This window comes from Thermobia domestica, chromosome 11 (assembly GCF_964235325.1).
Source record: "Thermobia domestica chromosome 11, izTheDome1.hap1.1, whole genome shotgun sequence".
NCBI lineage: Eukaryota > Metazoa > Arthropoda > Insecta > Zygentoma > Lepismatidae > Thermobia > Thermobia domestica.
Window position 1 is genome coordinate 152335686 of NC_137464.1, and position 26306 is coordinate 152361991.

General features: G+C 36.1%; 1 protein-coding gene across 1 annotated transcript; it reads left to right on the forward strand.

The window, feature by feature from the left end:
* Positions 1–26306, forward strand: LOC145663678 (uncharacterized). Its single transcript, XM_081729774.1, has 5 exons — positions 1–127; positions 3975–4175; positions 7150–7300; positions 14812–14960; positions 26072–26306. The coding sequence occupies exons 1-5, from the start codon at positions 42–44 to the stop codon at positions 26256–26258; spliced, it is 774 nt and encodes a 257-aa protein (XP_081585900.1). The 5' UTR covers positions 1–41; the 3' UTR covers positions 26259–26306.

The following is a 26306-nucleotide window of genomic DNA, read 5'->3' on the forward strand; positions in this document are numbered from 1 at the left end:
GGTATTCTTAACTATAACCAGTGTTATTGGAGTGCTGTACTATGCATTACATTCAGCTATATTTGTCTAATACATCTCTCCATGGATTACCAGAGCTTATCAGAAGAAAGAGAAGGTTTTCAGACAGGTACGCTTGGTCTTGTTCTATGATATTATAAAACTCTTTTTCGAGTGTTATTGCTATCAAGTCTTTAATATAATATCGTGACCTACACATTTATTTACTATGAGTGATATAATTATACAGCAATATTACACAAACATATTCAGAGTAAATTTTTCGGAAATTCGTGAATAACCATACAGCGTGTTCGCTCATTCTAGCTGAATAATTCCCCTCAGTACTGATTCTATATGCAAAATGTGAAACAACATCTTAATATGGAACCTGAAAGTCTTTTTTTAACATAAAAAGATATGGAACTCAGTCGCTAAACACAAGAAATTATTGGCAATTTATAAATATCATGGGCATATTCAGAAAACGTTTACGTGCTATTTCCATTGCACTAAGTATTTGGATCACAATTTACATATTGAAACGAACGTTTGCAACATTATTCACTACTTTTATCTGAAGATGCAAGTACGGCATTTGATAGAATTGTTCAAGTACATTTTGAGAAAAAGTAAACAGAAATGTATTAATTATTCTCTCTTACTTTTCTCCAGCAAATATATGTAGATGGCGCTCCATAAAGGTCATGGCTTGCTTCCAGCAATATAGGCATTACTCGTGGATAACATAATAAAACTATTCCTAAACACAGAATATATAATATCGCATTAGTGAAATTCGAAGTACGTTGCTAATCACTGTTAAAATTGTTTCTGGCTTTCGCCCCAGATATTTATTAATCTTATGAAGTAATTATCTAAACAAGAGAACACTCTTGGTATAAAGTTACATGATCATATATTAATTAATGGGAACATTACGTTAAAAAGTAAATAAAAGAGATTATATAATCTATAAATATTTCTTCAATATGAAATTTTCAATGGCATTGCACAATAGAACTATATGTTGCTAAGTCACCTTTGGTGTATGTGGCCCCGGATTCAAACCCTGCTCCTGCCAAGTGAACTTTCTGGTGGACAAACACCGTATGCGTTTGTTTCCTCGGTGTTCTCCCGTTTCCTCCAATTTTCTTCATTCCACTATTTCATTCATTTCTCATCATCATCATCGTCTCCTTCAGCCTAACCGGCACAACGTGGGACGTAAAACTCAAAGATTTCATATATATATATATATATATATATATATATATATATTTGCAAATGCAACAACCTATATTCCGATTTCAAACAGGATTCAGATGTTAGTCTTGGCTATGTATGACAAAACGTGTTTCAGGAATTTACCAGCTTAGGAAGTGGAAGCGAAGTCCGGAGATATTCTAATTTTAGAGCTTGCGACTTAAGTACTCGTCTGAAACCGGCAGAAATATTAATAATTCAGCATAATCGAGGCTTTTTTATAATGAGATCGAGCGGAATTCATGCAAAATAGACACTGCTATGCAGACACAAAATGAAATCAAATAAGATCGGAACATAGTTATAGGTTATTTCGTTATAACTTATGATCATATAAGTTATTTCGTGTGTCGTAAACTTAATATTATTGAGCCTTAAGTTCAAACCATTTATAGTCGTATACATATTCTGCATTTGTTATCTTTGCTTTTACATTTACAAATTCAGTAAATACTCAATACCTAAGAGTCTGATATATATATATATATATATATATATATATATATATATATATATATATATATATATATAACCACAAATATTTTTAAACGTTAATGATGTTCAATAATTACATAAAAATTAAACTAATAAATCAAACAAATCAACTCACTTGTCTTCTTCAGGAACAGATGAGGAATGTCCTTTTGATGCAACATTTTTGTTATAATCTTTATCCAAGACTTCTGCCCAATTGGTAAACTAGTTTATTGACAAAATTCCTATCTACTTTTTACAATGATAAATTGATGCAAAGATCTGGAAATACATGTACGGAACACAATTTGAGACGTTTCCTGAGACAATCGTCACTCGAATAATAAGTAACTTACCTTGAATACAGGGTGTGTTCACAAAGTTTCAAGACTGGTCTGAGAATACGAAACGTATTAAACATTTTTGTACAACGAACTAAAATTCTTCGAAATATAACCGTTGGGCATCAACACACCGCTGCCAACGTTTTTTCAATTGTTCATAGGCTCCCTGGAAGTCTTTGCGCGCAAGGTTGTTAAGGGACCTCGTCGAAGCTGCCTGGACCGCTGGAATCGTGTTAAACCGCTTTCCTTTCAGGACTTTCTTAATCCGGGGGAACAAAAAAATGTCACAGGGAGCGAGGTCGGGGCTGTAGGGGACTTGCGGCAGTGTTGCCACGTTGAACTTAGCCAAAACCTCTGCGTTGTCAAGCGACGTGTGAGAGGACGCATTGTTCTGCTTAACAACCCAATCGTCTTTGATCTCTGGGCGGACGCGATGGACTGGATTCTTCAAACGGCGGAGCACTCCAGCGTAAACCTGACCTGTGAACTCTGTCCGGCAGGAACAAACTCTTTGTGGATTAGACCTTTAGCAATCAGTTTTCGACGAAGATCAGTGACACGCACTCACTCAACTAGCGATCTTTTCACTCCAACATCTCGGAGGCAACTGAGTGCGTGCGTTCCGTTAGTTGACAGCCCCCACTATCCAACGCTGTCTTTTGAACTGGAATGAGCGCGCGCCCCTACTCAGGAAAACATCTTGAAACTTTGTGAACAAACCCTGTATATCAATTATGTTTATTCATGATAAAGTTTAAACCAAAGTAACCCCAAATTATGTTTCTATCAAAATCATGACCTCATTTACAATTGAAGACCTGAATTGCAAAACATTCCAAGTCCACTCTTTTTCTTCGAATTTTGCGTTTTTAAATTTTTGTGTTAGCATCTATGTTTTAAGGGATATTCACTTGCATAATACATAAGTGGAAATCAAAACCTTTGTTTAAACAAATACAAAATAATTTCAGCTAAACAGAATAGCATGGAAATATAATATTCTCGTCTTTCTTCTAAAAACACAAAAGTACTCCGGTGGACTTGGAATGTCCTGCAATTCAGGTCTTCAATTTAGTTTAAGGTCATCAGAAAGCATAATTTTTACCAAAAAAATTATTACCGAACCAGTTCTAAGATAAAATTTAGGTATTGTGAAATGGATCCTTCTATAAATCTTAAAATATTTTTTCTACAGGTGCGAAATGAAAACCGTTTATCATACAATCTAATAAAAATCTAAAACTAAAATCAATAATATCAGAAACGAATTGAGGCGCCTAGTATCAAAATCCGCCACATTCATTTCGCTTAGTTTCGAGTTACCTCGCAAAACGTGCAGTGAAGATGAAAAGGAAAGAGGAAACGTGCAGTCCATGTACACGCGTACAAAGTCCTATATTTGAAGTACTTTTTTTTTAGTATGAAATATTAAGCTTTTAAACAAAATTTTGTTTGCATGGCTTTAGATCAAACATATAGCAAACGATATATAACTCAATTTCAGTAATAAAAAAATGGATTTGGCGGCTATTGATACTAGGTGCCTCAATTGCTCTACGCACACCCTAATTCAATTTCTCCAAATGAAGTTAAGTTGTTTCAGTCACCGAAAGGGAAGCTATAACAATTTTTCATGGAAATCGTTCAACTTGATTTCAGTGGCACAACTAAGTCTTTCATATACACATGTGAATGAGATTTTTAAAGCTGGGCTTATTGTTAATTAGTTTTCTTATCTAACACCAAGAAATCGTTTCCACTAAATCACACGGAAATCTTTCGAACTGGTTTAAAATTACGTGTTGAAACTATAAAGATGTTCCAACATTTCCTATTACTCAATTTTAGATCTCATAATTGTGTACTGTTAATTTAATTTGTAAAATGTTGCAGAGTTTTGTGGATGATTGCATTCTTATCGTCCATTACAATTGGATTATATTGTGTTTTAAACGCATGGAACAAATACCAAGATAACCCTACAACCATTTTCATCAAAATAAATGAATATGATCATAAAATTCCTCTGCCAGCGATTTTTGTGTGCCTCGAGGACCCAACACTTAAGATGCCTATAGAAAATATTACACGAAAGTAAGTAATATTTCTTCTTGTTTTAACTTAAAACTATACTTTAATATGTTTCCTGTAATAATAGAGTTTCAACTGCAACTAACTCTGGATATGCAAGATGGACTACTTAGAATTTCCGTAACATGTTTGAAAAGCAATCCTAATGAGATTTTTATCAAATGATTATGGTTTATCGAATTTACTTATTAACATTATATAACTTAACATTATACTAATGTTATTGTACTTGTTTTTTAAATCTTGTATTCATTGGACAATTTATGCAACTTCGATTATATTATGGATTATAAATATAGCTATACTATACATTTCTTGAGAGATAAAATTCCAAGAGTGAGTTTGTAAATATAAGGAGGATGTTGAACTCATTTGAGAATTCCAAACTGAATATACATTACTATGAAAAGTCAGAAGTGCTTAGTTTCAGAGATAGGGCTGTCAAAACCGTGGGGAAATGAACTTTTGGAATATCTCCAAAACTATTAGCAATTGAGCTGAGGCAGCATATTATAAAAATGTGGCTCTGAATCGTTCAGTGACGAGGAAAGGGAGTTTCCCACACGAAGTGAGAGTCCCGGATATTCCATTAGGACAGAAGGGTCAGATTCATGATAGATGGAACGACATCCCAGCGAGTAACAAAAGGTCTGTGACAGCCCATCGATAATATAAACAAACTTAAGATGGATTTTTGATGTATTGTTCATGGTTGCATAACAAAAGCGGAATCTGAATGTAGTGTGGATAAAATGAATTTAAATAAAATCATTACATCTGCAGTTTCATTCCCTACAATCTTGACCTGTGTGCTGAAGGAGACAGACATTAATAATACTTACTTAGGGGCCGCGGTGGCTCAGTGGTAGAGCGTTCACCTCTAGTGCTTGGGGTCCCGGGTTCGATCCCAGCCCCCGCCAAGTGAACTTTGTGGTGGACAAACACCGTGTGCGTGGGTTTTCTCGGGGTTCTCCCGTTTCCTCCCACTTTCTTCATTCCACCATTTCATTCATTACTCATCATCACCGTCTCCTTTAGCCTAACCGGCATAACCGTGGGACGTAAAACTCAAAGATTTCATTTCATTAATAATATTTAATGATTTTTGGAAGAATTGGTGCAATGAGGTTTTGTGAGAAGATGGGAGTATATCTTTTAAAAACACGAAAGTATTCACACAACGTTCTTCATCACAAACTTATTTGATCGTGGATCTAAAGTATGATCCCTTGCAATATAGGTGCACACTACTACTAAGTTACTACAGTACCCCTTTCTCCCCTCCGACGTACCGAACAATAAATTGTTGACAACGTATGAGAGGTGATGGCATATAAAAGCAGCAATACTGGTTATTAAACAAAAAGACGGAAGAGTCGCGTTAAGAAATTAGATTTCTCGAGAAGAGTTGGTAACTTATCCTCCAGATTTGTTTTAAACAAATTAACGTTTATTTTGCCTCTAAGCTAAAGGAGGCTGATAATAAAAGATATGAAAAAAGTTGAGAGAATGAGAAAATGCTAGACAATGAGATAACCACGAGGAAACCTAGGTTATTTGAAAATACACTTGCTCATTTCAGTGACCAACATGAAAAATTCCTTGGCCGTGTGGGTCATGTTGTAAATAGTAATAGGAAATATGACATATGGTAGTGTCCGGCGTTCAGAAAGGTGAGAATATCATTGAACGGATTAGTGACGATCAAAACCGGCAATTGCGCAGGTAATTTAAGAACACACGAACATATCTGGAAACAATAGTACAACCTACACTAAAAGTGGTTCCCTTCTCTTCTCCTCCCTCTTCCTCTTTGAGGTATGAACATAGGAGATTATCACAAGCACAGGCATTCAACGTAAGTTTTTTCGGTAGTTGTAACTACAAGTTTTCCCTATTACATAATTTCAAGCGGTATTGCAAACTTAACTAATATTTGCTACAATTTCCTACAAACCAAACCATTTCCTGTAACACCGCAATTTTATTTTACTTCTATTTATTTTTTTCTAGAGAGGGAGAGAGAGAGAGAAATTTTTCTTCTCTTTTTATTTTGCAATGTTTTTCTCGTCTTTCTCTCTCTCTTAAAAGGAGGCAAGGGAGAGAAAATGAGAAATGTTCAAAATCACTGTAAATCAATCGACAATACTTAAGTAATATGTAATTCTCAAAACTTACATGATGTTCCGAAATAGATAGTTAGGAATTTTGGTCTTGCCATTTCTTACAGGTCAACATAAATCAAGTTCAAGATTTCCAAGTCTTGGTAGTATTATCTTAGAAACGTTACTTTTACCTAATGTATTAATATTTATGAAGATTAATTGTCCGAGTATAGAGCATCCCGATGTAGCATCTTATCAATTTGTTTTTCAAAGATTTATGTTTGGAGATTTATGTTTTTTTTTTTTTTTTTTTTTTTGCTTGTTTACCATTAAATAGACCATATAGAGAAGTTCCTCGTCCATCGGATATCAGCACTTGTATGTAACATTGGTATAGCTAAGATAATCATAATAATTCAGAATGACTTATGACTCAATAACATAGAAATCATTATCTTAGGTGTCAAATTATTATCATTTTCAGGGGTAAACCAGGTAAACATACAATTTATTCTAACAGCACTGGAAATAGATTGTAAAACTTAAGAATGATAACTCCTTGAATACAAAGAATCTTAAGTTATGTTGAATTTCAATTATCATATCTGAACCTTATTCATATATATGTTCTATATAATTTTCAAAGCTTTGTAAAGATTTGTAAAGGTAATTTTTGTAAAGATTTACTATACTTGTTTCTTCAGATCTCGGACAAAATAAACAACAAACATATTAATGTATATTATGCATTTAAATTATTCTAAGAATATTGTGTTCAATTTACCATATTCAGTTATATTAGTACATAGTCACTCTTTAATGAAATACTTTGAGCTAGGACAAAATGAATATTTTAATGTTTTAATTTTCAGATTAGTTCCATTTAATGGAACCAATACTGACTACTACAATAATTTCGTCAAAATTATAGCGAAAACCGACCTACTGAGTTTATCTCAACTGAACACTTATAAGAACGACTCAATTTTGGAAAGTATTACCCTTTCTAGGATTTGGCAGCAGGTATATCATATTAAAACTATTATGACAATTTCTCCTCAAACGCTTTAAAAAATAAATATAACGATTCATTCGAAGTATGTTTTATATCTAGTGTTAAATAAACAAATACAATAAAATGATAAAATTAGAAAAGTGAATTAGCTGACTCTTTTATCTTCTAGCTGGCTACTCCATGTTAGCAACTATTATTGCCTATTATAATAATATGACATCACTAGAAGGTTCTGTGGCACTCATCTTTATTATCCTCAGCAGACCTATTATAAGATATTATTATTAGCATCATTATGGTGACATTACACACATCAATAAATAAAATAAAAACACCTATCAAAAATTGTTTTTTTATTTATATAGCATCATTTGTTACACCTATACGCCTCAAATAGTATCACCTAACTTCAAATTAGGGATGGTATCGAGACCGAGAGTAGTCTCGGTCTCGTCTCGGTCTCGTCTCGAATTATCTAGACGAGACCGAGACCGAGATGGACTTTTATATAACGAGACGAGACCGAGACCGAGACGGACTTTTAAGTACCGAGACGAGACCGAGACCGAGACAGACCTCTATAAATCGAGACGAGACCGAGACGAGACTTAGGTCAGTCTCGAAAGTCTCGGTCTCGTCTCGAATATTGATATAGATAGATACTAAAATTGCCTTCATTCAAAACTTGTTTCGTTGCTGTGTTAGATAATAGGAGAACGGTTGACTGATGTACATTGGCGTATTTAGGGGGTGGTTATTGGGCTCAAACCCCTCCCGAAATAAATTTGTGATAATTTTTTGCATTGCACGTACAACGCAAATGTTTCTTACTCGTTCCTCAAGCCTCTCCAGAAACAAAATCCACTGCTGATGCAAATAGAATTCTCTCTCTCTCTCTATTTATATATATATATATATATATATATATATATATATATATATATATATATATATATATATATATATATATATATATATATATATGGTCGCGGTGCCACCCAGGTCCACCCTGCATAGGTTCCCGGAGCCTAACTTTAATTTTAAATGGAAGCAAGGGGTGAGTGGTACCTCGTTCGATAGACCTTGAAAAACTAAAAAGCGTTGTGGCAAAAGATCTTTCATATCGGGCACTGTATTCAAAATGGCCAACAAGACATGTTGCCTCTATCAGATACAGTAAAACGTGCAGTACTACTAATATGAAAACGGTTGAACATAAATGAACCGAAAAAACTCAAATAGAAAATGTCATGTGGCACATCGATTGATATTGTCACGGAGGCTCCCAGGGCCACCCTTCATGGTGGCCCAGGGCGCAGCCTCAAAATTGTAAATGGAAACATGGGGTGAGTGATACCTCGTTCAACCTATCTTTAAAAACTAAATTGTGCTGTTGCAAAAGATTGTTCATATGGGTCACCGTTTTCAAAATGACCACCAAAACATGGTACCTACATCAGGTAAAACGTCCAGTATCACTAATATGAAAACACCAGAACAAATATTCAATTAAGAAATCACAGAGAGTATTTATCATTCTATAGCTCGGGAATGTTGCAACAGTCGAAAAGATGATTAGAATGAAAGTGCCATAATGGAAAGGAAGAAATCTAACTCCTAGAAATTTATCCTAACCTCAATCCGTAAGTGAGTGAAGCGGGAAGGATCGGTGAAATTGCAAATGAGAGCCTTAGTTTTTGCAAATTGTATCTACGAAACAAAGTTATTTGAAATGTGTTTTTATAAGAGATAAATGTCTCTGTAATGGGATAAAGTATGTAAAATTCTTGTTTAATGGTACCTTCCATTTTGATTGCAAGCAATGGTTTGATGCAAAAATGAATCAACTGAAATGCGAAACCAATTTATCGAACAATGCAATTTTAGAACAATGTTTTCAAACGTTGGTTTTGTTCAACAGTCGTCTGTATGATATTGGTTCGCTTCTTTTCCTTCTATGTCTTCTTGCATGTGATAGAATATGAGTTTCACTGAGATGTCCACAGTTACATTCCGAATAACTTTCAACGGTAATTTCAGTTGTGATCCTTAGTAACGAAACGGTACATACTGATGCAGATTATGTCCCAAAAATCTTGCACGCATTGCATTAAATTATCAAAGGCAAAGGGGCGGGCAAAATGTTGTTAAACTTGAATTTCACCTTATTTTTATTCACCTTATTTCACTTTATTCTTATTCACCTTATTTCACTTTATTTTTATTCATTATAGTACCAGTCATTTGTACACACAAGTGTTTCAGACAAACCATATCTACTGCAAATAAAAGTGAGGTTCTCATTTGAGATTTTACTATTCATTCCCGCTTCAGCCACTTATGGACAGAGATCGGAAATATAATTTTCTATCATTTCCTCTTTTGCATCATGTTAATTATACTTTAATAATCTTTTTCTCCTCGAGACGTGGAATGATAAATACCCTTTTTGCTTTCCTATACGAGTTTTATTCTGTTCATTTATCTCCAACTATTTTCATATTAGGGGTCTAGTGGTACTGGACGTTTTATCTGATATAGGCTCCATGTCTTGGCGGCCATTATGAAAACGGTGACCTATATGAAAAATCTTTTGACACAATACTGTTTAGTGTTCCAAAATTTATCCAACAACCTATCACTTGACCCATATTTCCGTTCAAAATTTCTAAGTTTCGCCCCCTTGAAAGGCAGCCGTGGATCACTGCGAGAACATCACTCGACGCGTCCCATGCCTTTCCTGTTTCACTTTCTGACTATTCGTTTATTTCCAACTGTTTTCATATTAGTGGTACTGGACGTTTTATCAGATACAGGCACCATGTCATGGCGGCCCTCTTGAATACGGTGACCAATATGAAAAATCTTTTACCACAACGCTTTTTACTTTTTAAAGATCTATGGAACGAGGTATTACTCGCCCTATGTTTCCACTTTAAATTTAAAAGTTTGGCCCTGGTACCCCATGAAGGGCGGCCCCGGGAGGCGCCGCGACACCATTCGGTGTACCCCATGGCATTTGAGTTTTTGTTCAGTTCATTTATGTTCAACCGTTTTCGAGATATCCCCGTAAAAAGATTAAAATGGGCCAACCTGTACATATATATATATATATATATATATATATATATATATATATATATATATATATATATATATATATATATATATCCAGTGTATACCTGAGCGTTAAGGGGACTATAGTCCCTATAGCCCTCCCCTTGATCTGCGATATATATATTAAAAATGCTGAAATTTTATACCGAGTTGGGAAATTCTTTTACATACTCTGCAATATCACTAGATAAACAATGTTGCTAAAAGCAAAATAAAGTTGTATTTTCTCAAATTGCGCTACGTAGAGTATTACATATTTCTAATTTAGTTATTTAACAAAACCACAATAGCCCATATATTATTTAGTGTAACAAAGGACAACACAGTATCATTAACATCAACATTTTAGGAATCTCTAATAACTCAAATGGCATAGACGGTGCAATGCGCATCAACTGTATTTTAGCGTCAAATACTGTGATCATGGTATGGTATAATATATTTCGAATGAATGAGGGAACAAAGTTACAAGAAACGGAAAATTTAAATATTTCTAAAACTTTACTTCGAAAACGCGCTGACATATCACGTCTCATCATGCAGATGCTTCCAAAAGACTTAAATGCTTATAACGCCATTTACAACAATTGTTATTTCAAATCGTTTCAGAGATATCAAACACATTGGTAGTGATTGTTATACTGCTTAAAATTACGTATTTGTATTAATTTTTTTATAATGATTATTGCTTTCCTTTGCTTCTATAACATTACAACAATAGTTTTTGGTGGTTTTAATTACAACAAATGGCAGTTACATTATTTTAAGCAGCGTTGCCCACTTAAATAAATTGCTAAATATTATCCTAAATATGTGCAAATAACGTAGATGAACTGCAAGATATTTTAAAATTGCACGTAGTTTGTTTTATGGTACAAGAATGCTTTCAAACGTTTTTCATAGTCTTTGGGCTACTTATAATGTTAATGTTTAAGTCTTCGTTCCAGCAATACATTTAAATGCAAATTGTAACTGAAATTAAATGTAACTGATACATTTTCAGTAACATTAGTTGTTCCCCCTAAGCCTTAGGCCTGGTGTACACTTTAGATTAAGACCGTGCTTAATTAAAAGTTCTAATTACACACTAATTACATTTCACTTACTTTAGTTTGAACACCGATCACATCAAACTCGATCCATACCATATAGCTATATGCAATTATTCAAGGACTTACAGTTAGTGATACACAATGTTCACTTTTGTTTTGTTTTGTTTTCGTTTAACGTCCCACAGTTATGCTAGGGCGGCTAAAGGAGACGTGGAGCTAATGATTATAGTGGAATCCGAACCACTTCGGTCGATCAACTTTACTCCTACCGGAAATCGAACTTGAGACCACACGAACCGAAATCAAGAGTGCTAGCCGCTAGACCAAATGGGGTTCTCACATTATGTTGATTTAAGTCATTCAGTCAGTTTGCCAGATCCGAAGATTAAAACAATTCTAGACGGACGAAAACAATTCTAGATTGGACACCACAAGACAAAACCAGCCTAGGAAACCTCCGCATACAAGAAGGTTTGATGAAATCAAGAGCCACTGAGGAGTAACCTGGTTAAAGAATTGCCCAAGTTAGATAGTTGTGGACTTGGAATGACCTTCATGCAGCAATAGATTGATAATGGTTGATTATGATGATGGTGATGATTTTATTATATCTAAACCTCGGAGGTAAACTAAATCAAGTCATAATTTCGTAATTTTACAGAAGCGAAAAACTGGTTCCTCAATTAAAACTATATATATAACTTTTACTAGGTAAGATAGGGTAAAAATGGATCCAAAATTTAATGAAAGTCATAGATCGAAAAAGGTATATTTCACTATTCAATCCATCATGGTCCAGCAAAACTACGAAAATTAATACAAAACAAAACTAGAAAGTTAAGAATCACTTGTTTTGGCGAGTGGAAATAAAAATAGATACAGATAACTCGAATTACCTATATACTTATATAATATGTATGCCCATGTTTCGCAAGTAATTTTTAATCAATATAAAATTTCAACGTAATGAACGCAAGATTAGTTTTCTCGAATAAAGATTGCATGCACCGTTGAGAGCTCAGGAATAAGATTAATCTATGTTACGGCACTGGATATGTGCTTACGTAATACATTACGACCTTATGAACTTGTATACATAGAAACAGAATGCACTTAAAATGAGACGCGAATTATACGAAACATTGGACTTTGAATCTAACTTGTTTTGTGATCCAACTCGAGACCTCACATAGCAAAGATGGGTGTAGTAGCTCCCACCACAAGGTTCAGGACGTTCGTGTTATAAAGTGTCAATCAAACACGGAGATGTGAAATGGTAATAAAGCATTTCATCAATTTCAAACAAAATACGTATATTGTTGTAATAATTTACCCTATTAATAATTTACCCTATTTGTTAAGATAATGAACGTTATATTCTGTTTTTAAAAGGACAGTCAAAGCAGAATGTATTGAATAATAAATGAGAAATTGTAAAGTTTCAATTTCGGTACGATTAAACACATTCGTGCTGCTATGTGTTGCGTTATCCGTTAGGAGGTATTGAACAATTCTGATTCAAAAGAAGGAAATAAACTACTGTATAGTACTGGAGTTAATTTAATAGAGTTTAATTGTATAGTTAGTTCTGAGGCTATATGAGACAAAGTCTATTGCTGAAAGTGAAATATGGGTTCTATTAGGGTTTAAGGATGATATACCCACTGATCATTCAACCTGGAATACGCGCATGGAAAGCATTAGCACTAGCAAATTAGCTATGAACAGGTACACCACACCATAAGTCAAAATGAAAGGAAAAAATAAGCGGAAACGACAGACTGTACGAGAATAATACTTTCACTATTTTAATTTCACACTATTTATTTCGAGACTTTCGAGACTTTCGAGACGAGACCGAGACTTGGTACTCGAGACTAAGACCGAGATCGAGACAAGCATCTGTTGACCGAGACGAGACCGAGACCGAGACGGTGATTTTTTACTCGAGACGAGACCGAAACCGAGACCGTTATTTATCAACCGAGACGAGACCGAGACTGTACAAAGTCTCGTCTCGTCTCGTCTCGATACCATTCCTACTTCAAATGCGAATACCTGTTCTGCAAATGTATTAATTTCTTTAGTTGCCTTAGTTATGTATTCATGCAATATAACTTTTTGATTTTGAATGGCACTGTCGAGTATATCACAATAATTGTCAAATCGTGTTTTTTTAAAGAAAGCCTTTAGATGTAAATACTTTCCATTTTCTTATAAGGATTTTTATCAAATAGAAAAAGTGATCGATTATAGTAATTTTTTATAATCGTATTCTTGCTCTCTTGAATTATAAAATATAATGTTATGTTTAGATACCCATGTTTTAGTTTATTTATTACTAATTAATTGTTTACTTTGAGGCCATTAATACAATTTAAATTATCAAAACATAATTTAACTTCATACGTAATCCTTCTTACTAAGGAAGCTATTTGGTCGGTATCTTACAAATGCCAATAACTATACCGTTGTCTCTAACCACAGAGAGAAAACCTTCCAGTTACAATGCTAGTTGATGAGACAAATTGATAGGAGTAAAGAATTTCACAATTTACAAATTGTACCTGCGTCGCTATTTTAGGTTATGTGCTGTACTGTTAGGATTAAGAATGGTACTTTGGGAAGTATACGTGGCATATTTAGGAAAATACAAACAATCTTACACTCAACAGTGTATTGTAACATACAGTAAATAAATAAGTGGAGCAAAAATTTTCAATTCTTTTTTGGATTTTTTGGGAGCTAAATACGAGAATTAACTCCGAAATATCTCACTTTGTTTAGCTTAATATGATGTATTAATTGACTAATGTTTAGTTTTGAGATTTTATAAGTAAAGAGATCATATAATTTAAGAGTTAGATATATTTCTCATCTTGAGAGAATGTTATAATTCAAGAAAATATTGTCCTATACTTGGTTACCGACGCAGTGTACTATCGTTTAGTTCCTGCCATAAAAACACTTGTTAATGGTTTACATCAGTATCAGCTTTTTCTTAATAAGTGACATGATTATTATTCAACGTCAATTTGAAGGTTTACGGAAAAGTAGTTTCTTTCTTATTTTCTCAATATTATCTTTGATAATATAATTAACATTGGTGTAAGATTTATTCATTTAACATTAAGTTTTATTAACATCTTTAGACCTTGTACCTTTGATTCTAGAATAAGACGTGATATCTGTTGTTTTGTTTATTTTTAATCTATACTATATAAGCATATATTACGTATTTACATATTTAAAAAAACTAGCAAACAATTTGTGAAAATAAGAATACCTCTAAGATTATGATAAATAATTAAAATATATTAATTATTTGTAAAGCCTATTTTCTTTCCCAGTGTTGCAATGACCATGATTCGAGAAGATATCTTGGACTCTCTCTTGGATCGTACACGTGGGGAAAGAGTGACCTCTTTCGTCCAAAGCTTGCACACTTTGAATTTGGCGTATGCTTTCTGTACAACTCCATGATACAGAATCGCGAAAAGTAAGTATATTTAAAATAGTGTTTAAACGAAGTTCTTTTTCATTTTAATCTTGAGTCCACTATTCTGTGCCGAACGAAATTATACAAGTTTTAGCTGTAATTCAGTTCTGATGTGTTGAGATTTGTAACGTGTGAGTAGTATTGCATAGCATATATGAATGTAGCCCTAGTTTCAATGTGGGTTTGGAGTTTTCTGAATGAAGCCAAGGTAATAAAATTCAGTCACTTAATTTTCGGAGGAGTGCAAAACAGCACGTCTTACATTTTGGAAATTGTGAACCATTTTAAATTTAAAAGATGTGTATAGGACCAAAATACACACCCTTGAAATTGTGGATGGTGCCTCTCCATCGTTTGAATACATAGTTTATTACCAAATACAATTTCTTTGAACTTTCGTTCCAAATTATTCCTTAATATGTGGTTTCTTATGAGATATCGTTATGCGAATCTACATATGACTTCATTCTGTTTTATAACACATTGATACGATGGCCTATCATATCGACATTCAGTTGGGTATGTACTAAGCCGCCCCTAAAATTTGAGAATTGTCAAATAACATTTTTTAAAAGTTGTATAGAATTTGGATACATAACCGTAAGTTTCTCTGATCTATATTGTTCCGTTTGAAGAATAAAAATGACAATTATATCGGGTGTTGCAAAATAAGTGTTACAACTCTTGGGAGGTGACTCCTGCTACTGAGACAAGAAAAAAGTTCTCTTGAACTTTCAGCTATCGGACGTAGTTTCAGATCTACAAGGTGCTGAAAGCGTGGGAAAATGACTTTCAGACGCCAATAGTTCGGACATTATCCATCGTAAAGAGGGTGGGTAAAAAAAATCACTGAAGAAGTCATACCTGTTGTATTGAATTTTGCATGTTTCACAATCCTACAATGCACGCGCAAGGGATTCCCCAAAAGAATGTAGGGAGTCCTGGATAATCTGCCAAATGAAAATTGTTCTAAATGGATATGAATGGATAGGATTTCTACCAGGTAACAATAATTCGTTTGTGTTAAGTCGATATCTGAAACAAATACAAAATGGCGGACACCTTCAACTCGTTATGTGTGGTTGCATAATCACCAGGTACGGATGCTGGTCAACAGTGACGTTCTGAGTATTAAGTGTAGCGAATTTGTACTCAAATGCTCTAGAAAGACTTCTGGAGTGTCGGTAGAGCACAACAGATGAAGCAGGGTGACTCACATGTGTGAAAACACGTAACGAAAAATGCCCAGAAATGCACTCATACTCAGTAAACGTGAGTTCAAAGCGTCGGAAATGTAAGGAATAGCATCAAGAACATGAAAGCCATTGCCAATTTACCAATAATATTCCCTCAAACCGATGCAATATGATGTGCACGGTTGCATACCAATAAGAATGCAACAACTGAGACCAAGCTGAAATTGTGCAAGGGGACTCACTAAGAAACTGGGTAAACTCAAGGAACGTCAGTAGTGGAACACATGATCGATATTGAAATGTGGCCAATGTGTTTGTTGGTATCAACATGTAGCTAATGGACAAGTGTCAACATGTCTTACCACTGCTGGGACACCTTCCCACGTGCGAAAACTAGGAAAGTAACGTTGTACATTTGTGGTAGGAGCTGGTACCACACGTTCTCGGCGAGGGATCTGGCAACACTCCTAGCCACGTGCTGTCTACTACCTGTAAAGTGCAGTCCAAGCATGACTCGCCCTTCTTGTTCTTCGTCTTGGTTACGAGTTCGGCAGGCAACAGCAGAGGAGGCGGCCCATAGAAGATCCTGGTGACATGAAGTTTAGGAATGTTCTGCGTTCCTTGTGACTTCTAGTTTGAAATGTGTTATTACAAAGTGACAGTGCTAAACTTGTGTGAGAAGATATTAACAATCAGCAAAGTGAAAGTGGACTATTAACCCAACAGTCCGAAAGTTAAGTAGCTGACTATTATTTTTTCTGCTTTTCCTTTTTCAGAATATGATTCCTTAACTTTTGTAAATGTATAATTCGCTAATATATTCTCGAAAGTCGAACGAAATGTTTCGTTTCCAATTGCATCCCTAGATTTCATCATCTACTTTCATCAAAATATTTTGCACGTAAAAGACGCGGGTGCTCCTCTCGTTAACAGGCAATGCGCTCGTTGAACGGTCCTGTACTTTGAACGACCACATGTTAAGAATATGAGACTCAGTGTTCGTGTTCTTTTCTTGCTTAGTGATGCAAGTGGTTGATGGAATCTCGTGGGCGACGAATAAATTGGGATGCCCGACTTTGTTTGTGTACGCGTTACTCTTTGTTCCAGTATAACGACGCGTCGCATGGTATGGTTGGCGCCTTGCACTTAAAAGTTTACTGAAAAAAAGGTGTGGCCCCTTGTATGGATCGTGAAGCTTGTATCTTCATATCATTTTCTTTGAATGCGGAAATATTAATATCCACGCGGCAATAGAGTTTTCTTTTGGATTGAGTCCCGACCACCAGAGGTTTACAATGAGAAATAGTTTATTATTCGCGTCAAATTAAAGCAAGTCTCCTGCGCTCGCGATTACCTATTCTGTGGTTTGCAGGCATGTAATTTTACAGGTGTTGTAGATATTTTTGCTTCATTTTATTTGTGTGTAGATATTCCATAGTAAAGTATTATCCATAAACTCGTCTAAATGTTAAATTGTTTTCTCTGTTCTTTATAGGAATCGTAATTCAATGTATTTTTCTTTGCACAAGGCAGGATTTTTTACAGTATATACGAGTTTTCGGATAATTACATCACTACTTGTTTATTTTGAATACTCTTTAGTTAACCTGTGCCCACTTATGTTAGATATATTTGGTTATGTTTGTTTACATGGTTATTGTAATTGATGTGCGTTTTGGTTATTATGTTTAATATTGCCTATATGTCGTTTTGAGACTATGCATATTCAATATTTGTTGTTTACAGAAACTATATTTGCTATCATCTAACCGTGTAGGCTTTTTACGTGAGTCTTGCGCGCCATTGTATATACATCGTCTCCTTTCTATACGTACTAGTTTATGTGTTTACGTAGCGGTAGAGAGACAAGCAACATGGATTCTGCTGCTCTAACCAGTATCTTAGACGCTTTCAAAGAAGAAATTCTAGCTGCTCAGCGTGCAGAGCAAGAAAAATTGTCACATAAGTTTGAAGCACAATTCACGGGTGTTTCCGAGCAAATATGATCACTTCGAGAAACGCTAGATAGTAATGCACAGACCTTAAGTAGTGCACAAGAAACAATTAAGAAAGAGATTAGCGTCATTCGTGGAATTGTGCAAGAGCAGGTTGCTGCCCATGATAGTTTAAAGAGTCAAGTGCAGGAATTAAACAGTAGGGTAGAGCGTGAGAGCGAAGCACATTAAAATGAGGCACAGACATTCCGAGAATCTTTGTGCGAAATTCTGGATTGTGCGAAGCAATTTTCAATGAAAGCCATGTATTATTCAAGAACAACGGGGAATGAGGCTGGGCTCTACGAAGATGCGGCTTTGTGTGATGTAAGGACTCAGGTTGAGAGTATTCAACTGAGTCACGATGATTTGCACTCCAATCTGGTCGAGACAAACCGTCGGATGAGTGCTTTGCAAGAAATTGTCTCCCTGGTTGTGGCCAACCCCATTAATCCTAATGAAGGGAATCGACCGTCAGAACAGTCGGGGCAATTACACTCGCGTCCTACCGCTAGCATTTCCGGAAGTACTGCCCTGCCAACGTCTGAACGAGCACAACCCGATTCCCGGCCCAGCCGTTCGTATTTACCTCCGCAGCTGATAAAGGTCCAGCATTCTGTGGAAGACTAGGTACATAATAGTGTGATTTCAGATCATGACAATGAGGAGAGCGTTCGTTCTCAGCGTCCCCTCGCCTGAGTATGGTTTATGCTAAACAAAGAGAAATTTGTGACATTTGCACAATTTCGTATGGAATTTGTGAGTCATTATCAGAATACATTTGTTGTCGCGAATAAGTTAACCAACCTGCGAACTGAGAAATTTTCTTCTGGAAAACACCAAACCGTCGAATCATACATTATGTGTAGGTTTGAAGAAATGAAAGTCTTATCAGCACCCATCTCTGAGGTAGAAATCATTTCATCGTTGATTCCACTTTTGCCAGTGAGATTTCAAAATTACTTAGTTGCGTCTCATCACGAAAAATTCTCAGACTTTGCAGCATGCATTAAGCGACTACAGTCATTGTCTGTGCATTCTACGGATAATCGACAGTCACAGGTCCAGAATCAGCCTTACAGGTCGCGTTGGCAAGGTGAGCGTCAGGTGGAACGGCGTACCGCCAATATTCGTACAGATAATTCCCAAGCAGAATCGCGCAATCGAACTCGTCGGAAAAACCGGAACCGGAATCGCAATCAGTCACGACGGAGTTCCGATTCTTTTGGGTATGATCGTTCCAACTTACCTGATCCTGACACGCAACATTCTCGTACGAGCGAAACATCCACTAACACAAATCAACGAACTCAAAATTCTTCTCGCAATGATAATTTAAACTAGTAAATGTCTGGGTTAAGAGGGTTACCGCGGGTCCAGCATTTTCATTCAGAAAAATCCCTCATCTTCAGAAATACAAGAAAGTGTGAATTCAATTACTTATAAGGTAACTGCTGACTATTGTGTCAGCGTGCAGATCTCTCTTACAATGAAGATGACGTGAGTGATGAGTGGCAGAGTAGAAATGGTGATCAGACTTTGGAGTTTTTACGGCGTGACGCTTCAGCGCGTATTAAGATGTGTGTTTTGCAGAAAGAGTATATTGCTTTATTAAACACGGGAGCCGATGCGTCACTGATAATGGAAAGGGTTTGGAAAAGTGTTAGTTCATTTGTTTCCTCGCCACGGCTCACACCAGCACGTAACGTCACTCTTGTCGATTTTTCAGAACGAAAGAAATGTATAGTCAAGGGACGAGTTCTTTTACCTATTCATTTGGGTGAGATTGAGCTATTCGCACACTTTCTTGTAGTGACGGACTTGTCAGAAGATATTATTCTGGGGTTAGAATAATGTCTCAGTTACGCTCAATACTTAATTTTCGTGATCAGACTGTACAATTTTCGACTGCTGAATTTGAAGCTATTTGTAGGCTTCTACCTGTGGCTGACCCTCAGAGACCAGTGAATAAGGTAGTCATACAAAGCGTTGAAACATCCCCTCCTGTGGAAATCGTCAATGACAATATTGATTCTTTAAACAAGGAACCATTAAGCGACGAAAATGATCCTTCCTTCTATGAAGAAATTTTGAGTGTAGATCGCGAAACTATTTGCAATATTTCTGTGTCGCGTTCTATGAATGAAAATAGTGCGAAAGGAAATCAGAGCGGAAACATTTTCAATGGTAGAGGCGTGGATGTTCATGTGTGCCCTGAATTATTTGCATCTGATCAGGAGATTTTTGAAACGGTAGCCCGGTCTCAACTGGCTGCCGGAAATGACAAGAAGCGTCTTGCAGATATTTTGATGACGCACAGGGAAGTGTTTGTTAAATTCCCGGGACAGTGTGTTAATTTCGTGTATGATCTTGATATTCAAGCCACAGGGCCTATCGTTCGACGCCCATACCCAATACCTCATAAATATAGGGATGCGGTAAGAGAGGAAATATCCAGATTAAAATCATTGGGTACTTTGAAACCTAATAAGTCTTGTCATTTGAATCCTTTACATGTTGTTCCAAAAAGCCTCCCCCTGGCTCTAATAGTATATCTTGTAGGCTTGTAGTGGATTTAAGGGCACCAAATGAAGTAACACCGTTACAACATGTTAGGTCAGAGCGTATGGAAGATCTATTAGCTCGTTTCCATGGTAACGTAGTATTTTCTTTGTTTGATTTTTGCAATGCCTACTTACAACTACGTCTTACTGAAAACTCCCGTCCTTTCACTACGTTTTTATTTGAGGGAGAACTGCTACAATACACTTCGTTGCCTTTTGGTCAGAAAAATGGTTCCAGCGCCTTAAACATGTGTTTGCAGCAGGTTCTAGGAGAAAGTTTAATGTGTAGTATAATTCGTTATATTGATGATGTCTGTTTGGTAGGTCAGTCGACAGACGATCACTTGAGTGCATTGGACACTCTCCTTGAAAAGATAAAAGTAGCTGGCATGACTTTCAACATTGCAAAATGTTCATTTTTTGTGTCTGAACTTAAGTTCCTTAGTTTTATTGTTTCCCCTAGTGGATACAGGAAAGACCCGGATGCAGTGCAATCTATCAACGCTCTTCCCAAACCCACTAATCTTAAGGAGCTTAGGCACGTATTAGGCATATTCTCGTGGCATTCTCGCTTTATAGAAGGATTCGCAATCATTGCGTCTCCTTTGTATGATCTTCTCATAGCAAAGAAGAAATGGCAGTGGACTAATGTCACGATAATTCTTTTGCACAGATTAAAGAGGCCGTCATCAAAGATGTAATGTTATCATATCCGGATTTCAAGAAACGCTTCTACTTGCAAAGTGATGCCAATTTACGGTCGATTGCTGCAGTGCTCTATCAGTATGAAGGAGAAGACAAACGGGTGATTGCTTACGTCAGTAGGCTATTAACTGACTGTGAATCCCATTATTCGATCTCTGAACTCGAATGCCTTAGTATCATATACGCAGTAAAAAAGTGGGAATCGTATTTGGACGAACACCCGTTTACAATCCGCTGTGATCACAAAAGCTTACTGCAGAGAATAAAAACATGGAATAATCGTTTGTTGCGTTGAGTTATGACCAGAGTCGTAACTTAGAATCTTTTCTTGGGGGAGGGGGGAGACAAGCATTAATAAGCTTATTTGGGCCCCCTAGAAAAAATTGATTTTGTAATTATTGGGCCCCCTTTCTCCAACTTTCTCTTAATCTTTATGTTCCCCCGGAGCCTGTGGACCCTTCCGCATGGCAAGATCTGCGGTTCCGTTAGTTACCCTTTGGGCCGATTCCATACATGACAAAATTATTAAGGTGACAATATTGATAAATCTGAAACCCATACGAATAAATATTACTGAAAGGGGCCCACGACTCATTTTTGTTCTATTTACCTTTTGTGTGCTGTTTTGTTTATGTAATGTAGCGACCCTATTTGATGCTTCCTTTCTAATTTCACGTTCATATCGTATATGGAGTAAGAAATTTTTGTCTCAAAATGGGCCTCCTCGAACGGCGGGGAGCTTCTCTGGGGGTAGTTGCCCGCCACAAGTAACGGCTCTGCCGATGACGTAGGCTCAACTTGAAGAACATTTCGTGATATTTTCCTCATTGAGCAACGTCTATATGACTTGTTTTTGAGTTAAACAAGGAAATCTCGCGTAATTCATTAAGACATTCACAGAAGTTGCTTATATTTTCTTATTTATATTTTGTTTACATTTGTTTGTTTTTATTATATTTGAGTATCTTGTTTATATTTTTCCATGAAACGATTTTAACTAGATATTAGTTTTCGTAGAAGGCTAAGTGGCGCCGTAGGTGAGTGGTTAACACATTCAAGTTCTATTCGGTAGACCCGGGTTCTAATCCCGGCCAGGCTGAAACTTTTTCAAGTGTTCCTGTTTCAATTTCAATTTCAGTTCATACTTAGCGTGATAAGCAAGATCTTCTCTTCACTAGAAAGAAAAAGCTGTTGGAGTAATGAGAATTGAAGAAGGTCTGTCAATGCAGACAGTGATTTACAAACTTATTTCCAGCAGTTGTTCTAGATTTGCTATTTTCGTCTACTTTCAAGCATTTTCTGATTCGTGTGTGATCAGTGTTTTTATTTCTTTGAATTCCAGTTGTAATCAGCACCTTAACAGTGTTTTTATATTTAATTTGCATACTAAATTTTTGCAATATTATGGGAATAATTAATCTTTTAATTAGATTTTCATATTCATTTTATATGATTTGCATATGTAGCAGAGGGAGCAGACATCATATTGGTATTTTATGTATATATATTGTTTGTGTAGCAGATTTATTCATATATATTGGACATCAGGACAGGACATGATACTAGGGACAGCGATATTTCGATACGATTTGCATATAATGATATAGAAGGACATAGCATCTGAGTTTGTAATACGTTAGAACTTGCTTTTCGTCGAGGCAGAGAAGCCCTCAGAAAAAAAAAACTTCAAGAAAGCTTGCTTCTCTGCTGGGGCTTTGTCTGACTGAAGCTTGGGTGTGTACAGTTATCCACTGTAGCCACCTTATTTTGGTATAGTAACCCAAGAGCTTCAAACTTTGACTATAAGCAGAGATAGATACAGTTCCTAGTGTGTTACTTGTTAGGAACATACACTGCTTCTATGTAGACGGCGAGTCGATGATCACAATGGGTTCGAAGCAAACGAAATTTTAGCGTGTCCGTGGCAAATCGACGACACAATAGTATGTGAATTTGGTTAGCCACGCCTTATTTTAGCGTCCCAGATACAAGATGCGTCGCTTTGCCAACGAACTTCTGCCTGGCTGGAGAAGTTGAAAATTTTGATATTTTGGAAGAGTCCACTTTGGTCCTAGATGTAATAATTCAGAAACACACGTTAGATGTCTCTGGTGTGTAATAATTTTCGTCTGCCTTCCCCAGCATGTACTGCTACAAGAGTATGTTTTGGTATAGCGTAAATAAACTTTCTGGATGAATCCGTACTATTTAGATATATTTTAAATCGTTATTATGTTTGTTATGAAAGTAATGGCTTGTACTAATAACAATCAGAAGCCTGGTTGATGGTTTTGGGAGGTGACATATGGGAAAAACACAAACCTTAGTTTTTTTTAAACCTCCACCCAGATACAAATACTGGAAGGTAAGAAAGGAACTCTCGTCCCAAGAACCAATCCTTATTTTCAGGCGTCAGTTAATGACAGCCCTTGAGAGGCTGTCCACAGATTAAGTAATATGTATATTTTGCTTATGTTATTTCATTTAAGTTGATAAACAATGTTAAAACTAAAAAACATTAAAAGGAAACAATGTAGGTTCATGCTACCGCCAAGCGTCACTTGGTTAAGAGTTTGGGTGATTCGTCACTAGGTCGCAGCAGATGTCACGACAGGTCGGAGTGCATGGCCAGTGACGAGATTGTTATTTCTTGTGTTGATTTAAACATTGTGAATTAATTCAATATGGTACTAGTGAGTGACGTTTATCAGATTAAAGCTTATTAAACAAGCTACCAAATGAATATAGTGGCGTTAAACACTTTAACTGGGGTGAGCTACAAAGTGATGAAAATTAAGCAAACTTGTTGAGTTTTAAAAATAAGTAGGTCACAGGTAGGCTTCCTGTGAGGGTGGAACCTTCCCCACCTATTTTATTTGAAGTGGCTGAAAGTGGTTTGACCCGACGCGGAGTTTGAACGAACAATGAACTTCCGTTTGGATAAAACCGAAGAGGTGAGGAAACTCAGGTTAGTTGTTTCATGGTTTTGGTGGAACATACATCGTACGTTGACAAGTTGATTATTAAAGTAACAATTTTATACTTTGCGGTTAAACTGTGCGTAAAACTTAAAACATGGTGATTGCCTCGTAAGCTCAGGATGAGCGTGTGATTCTATTCCGTGTGAATTTTATAGTTTATTCACTATTTCATTCGTACTCACTAACTTATTTCGTCAGTTGAACCAATGCTGCGAATTAGTAAATTCACGAACAGAAGCTATAGTGTCGTACCTACGTACAAGAGACTGCGTTAAACTATAGCCTTGTACACGCAGGGACTAAGTCAACATCGACGACACAGCAAATTGTATATATATTTCTATTCCATCACCATGTGTAAATATTTTTTCTTTAGTGCTACGTGTATATAGTTATGTTCTTTATGTGTTTATTATTACCGCAGTCGAGCTTGACTCTAGTGCCAGTCTGATTAAGCACTATGCTCGAACGTTCAGCCACCACCGGAATAATTCAAGTCCGAGGGTAGGAGTGACAGACCCCTAAAAAAGCGAGGACTGCAGGCATCCAGAGATCCAGCGAACGAGGTGATCCGACAACTGAACCCAGAGTACCCCATCAGCCATAGAAATGTGAAGGAATCAGCAGTGATATGAAGAAGAGTGAAATCACGAATATATGGACACTGCAAGAAAGAAGACTTCAGTGAAATTGGAATGCAATTGCGTGCACGAACAATATCGTTAGCGAGAGTTCCGCTATATTTTTTTTAGTGGTTTAAGTCATCATTAAAGAGGATTGAAGCAGAATTTATCGCAGTGTTCCTTTTTCACCAACCATAATTGCCGACAGGTATGTGTGAAATTTTAATCTATATGTTTCTTTTCATGCCAGATGCCAGGATTTTTTTTGAAAGACCGTGAATTTTCTGGGCAATATTGTTTTTCTACTCAGGTTGGCTGTTAAAACCACACTTGCCCTGTAAGTAAGAATCTCACATTTCAGATTTTCTAAATTTTGTTTTATAACATTAGACTCTACCGACTGAAATAAATGCTTTTGCATTAAACTTTGTGAGTGGAAGGGTAAGCATAAGTAACGTAATTATTAGCTTGTGTGTGTGATGTCTCCTCCCACATTAGCATTTTACTAAAGTCATTAATTATTTAAATTTTCACATCACATACATTAAAATCTTCCCCCCGTTCACACAGTACATAATGAAATAATACATTACATACACAGCAATATTGAGATTAACGTATGATGTTCATTGGACAACACTCTGAACCAGAGAGATTGATCTCAGAGCGTAGAAATGTTTGGTGCGTCATCTACTCACAATAACTTGCATAAAGACTTGACTCAGTGCTACCAACTGCTGTCGTGCGGAGAAAAGTTACGTGTATGTTGGGTTGCATATGTCTAGGCGTTCTCTCAACTGCAAATGACCTGGACCCCAAGTAATGCAATTAGAGCGCTTAGGCGGGAGGTGGAGATACTTTTGTGAGTGGCTGTACATGCTGCATTTCATCATGTGTAACAAAAATGTTATTCATGCTATCTTTGGCGTTATGAAGTATTGGCTTACAAGTGTATTTCAAAGGCATGTAGAAGGCAGAGGCATGTATTACCCACATGTATATGGACATGGCACACATTCAATTTTAATATATTCTTATTGTTTTTCAGTTTGCCTGTTCAACAATATCAAAGTGAAAGACGTTTTAAGGATTTACCAGAAGATTTGAAATATATATTGAAAATTGCATTGAGTGACCGATCATTGTTTTTAGCAGTCGCTGAACCGTCACAATTTCATAAGGTAAAAGCTAGATTTCAGTTGTTTTCGAAATCGTTATTCCAGAAAACATTATAAACTGTAAACAATTAAGTATCATCAGTTCACATATTAATACTAATGATA

What these genes read in the sequence shown, in the direction of transcription:
- LOC145663678 (XM_081729774.1), top strand. Translation starts at nt 42, where the DNA reads ATGCATTACATTCAGCTATATTTGTCTAATACATCTCTCCATGGATTA. An exon ending in AAGAGAAGGTTTTCAGACAG is followed by an intron (nt 128 to 3,974) that starts GTACGCTTGGTC and finishes AAAATGTTGCAG; the next exon opens with AGTTTTGTGGATGATTGCAT. An exon ending in TTTCTAGGATTTGGCAGCAG is followed by an intron (nt 7,301 to 14,811) that starts GTATATCATATT and finishes TTTCTTTCCCAG; the next exon opens with TGTTGCAATGACCATGATTC.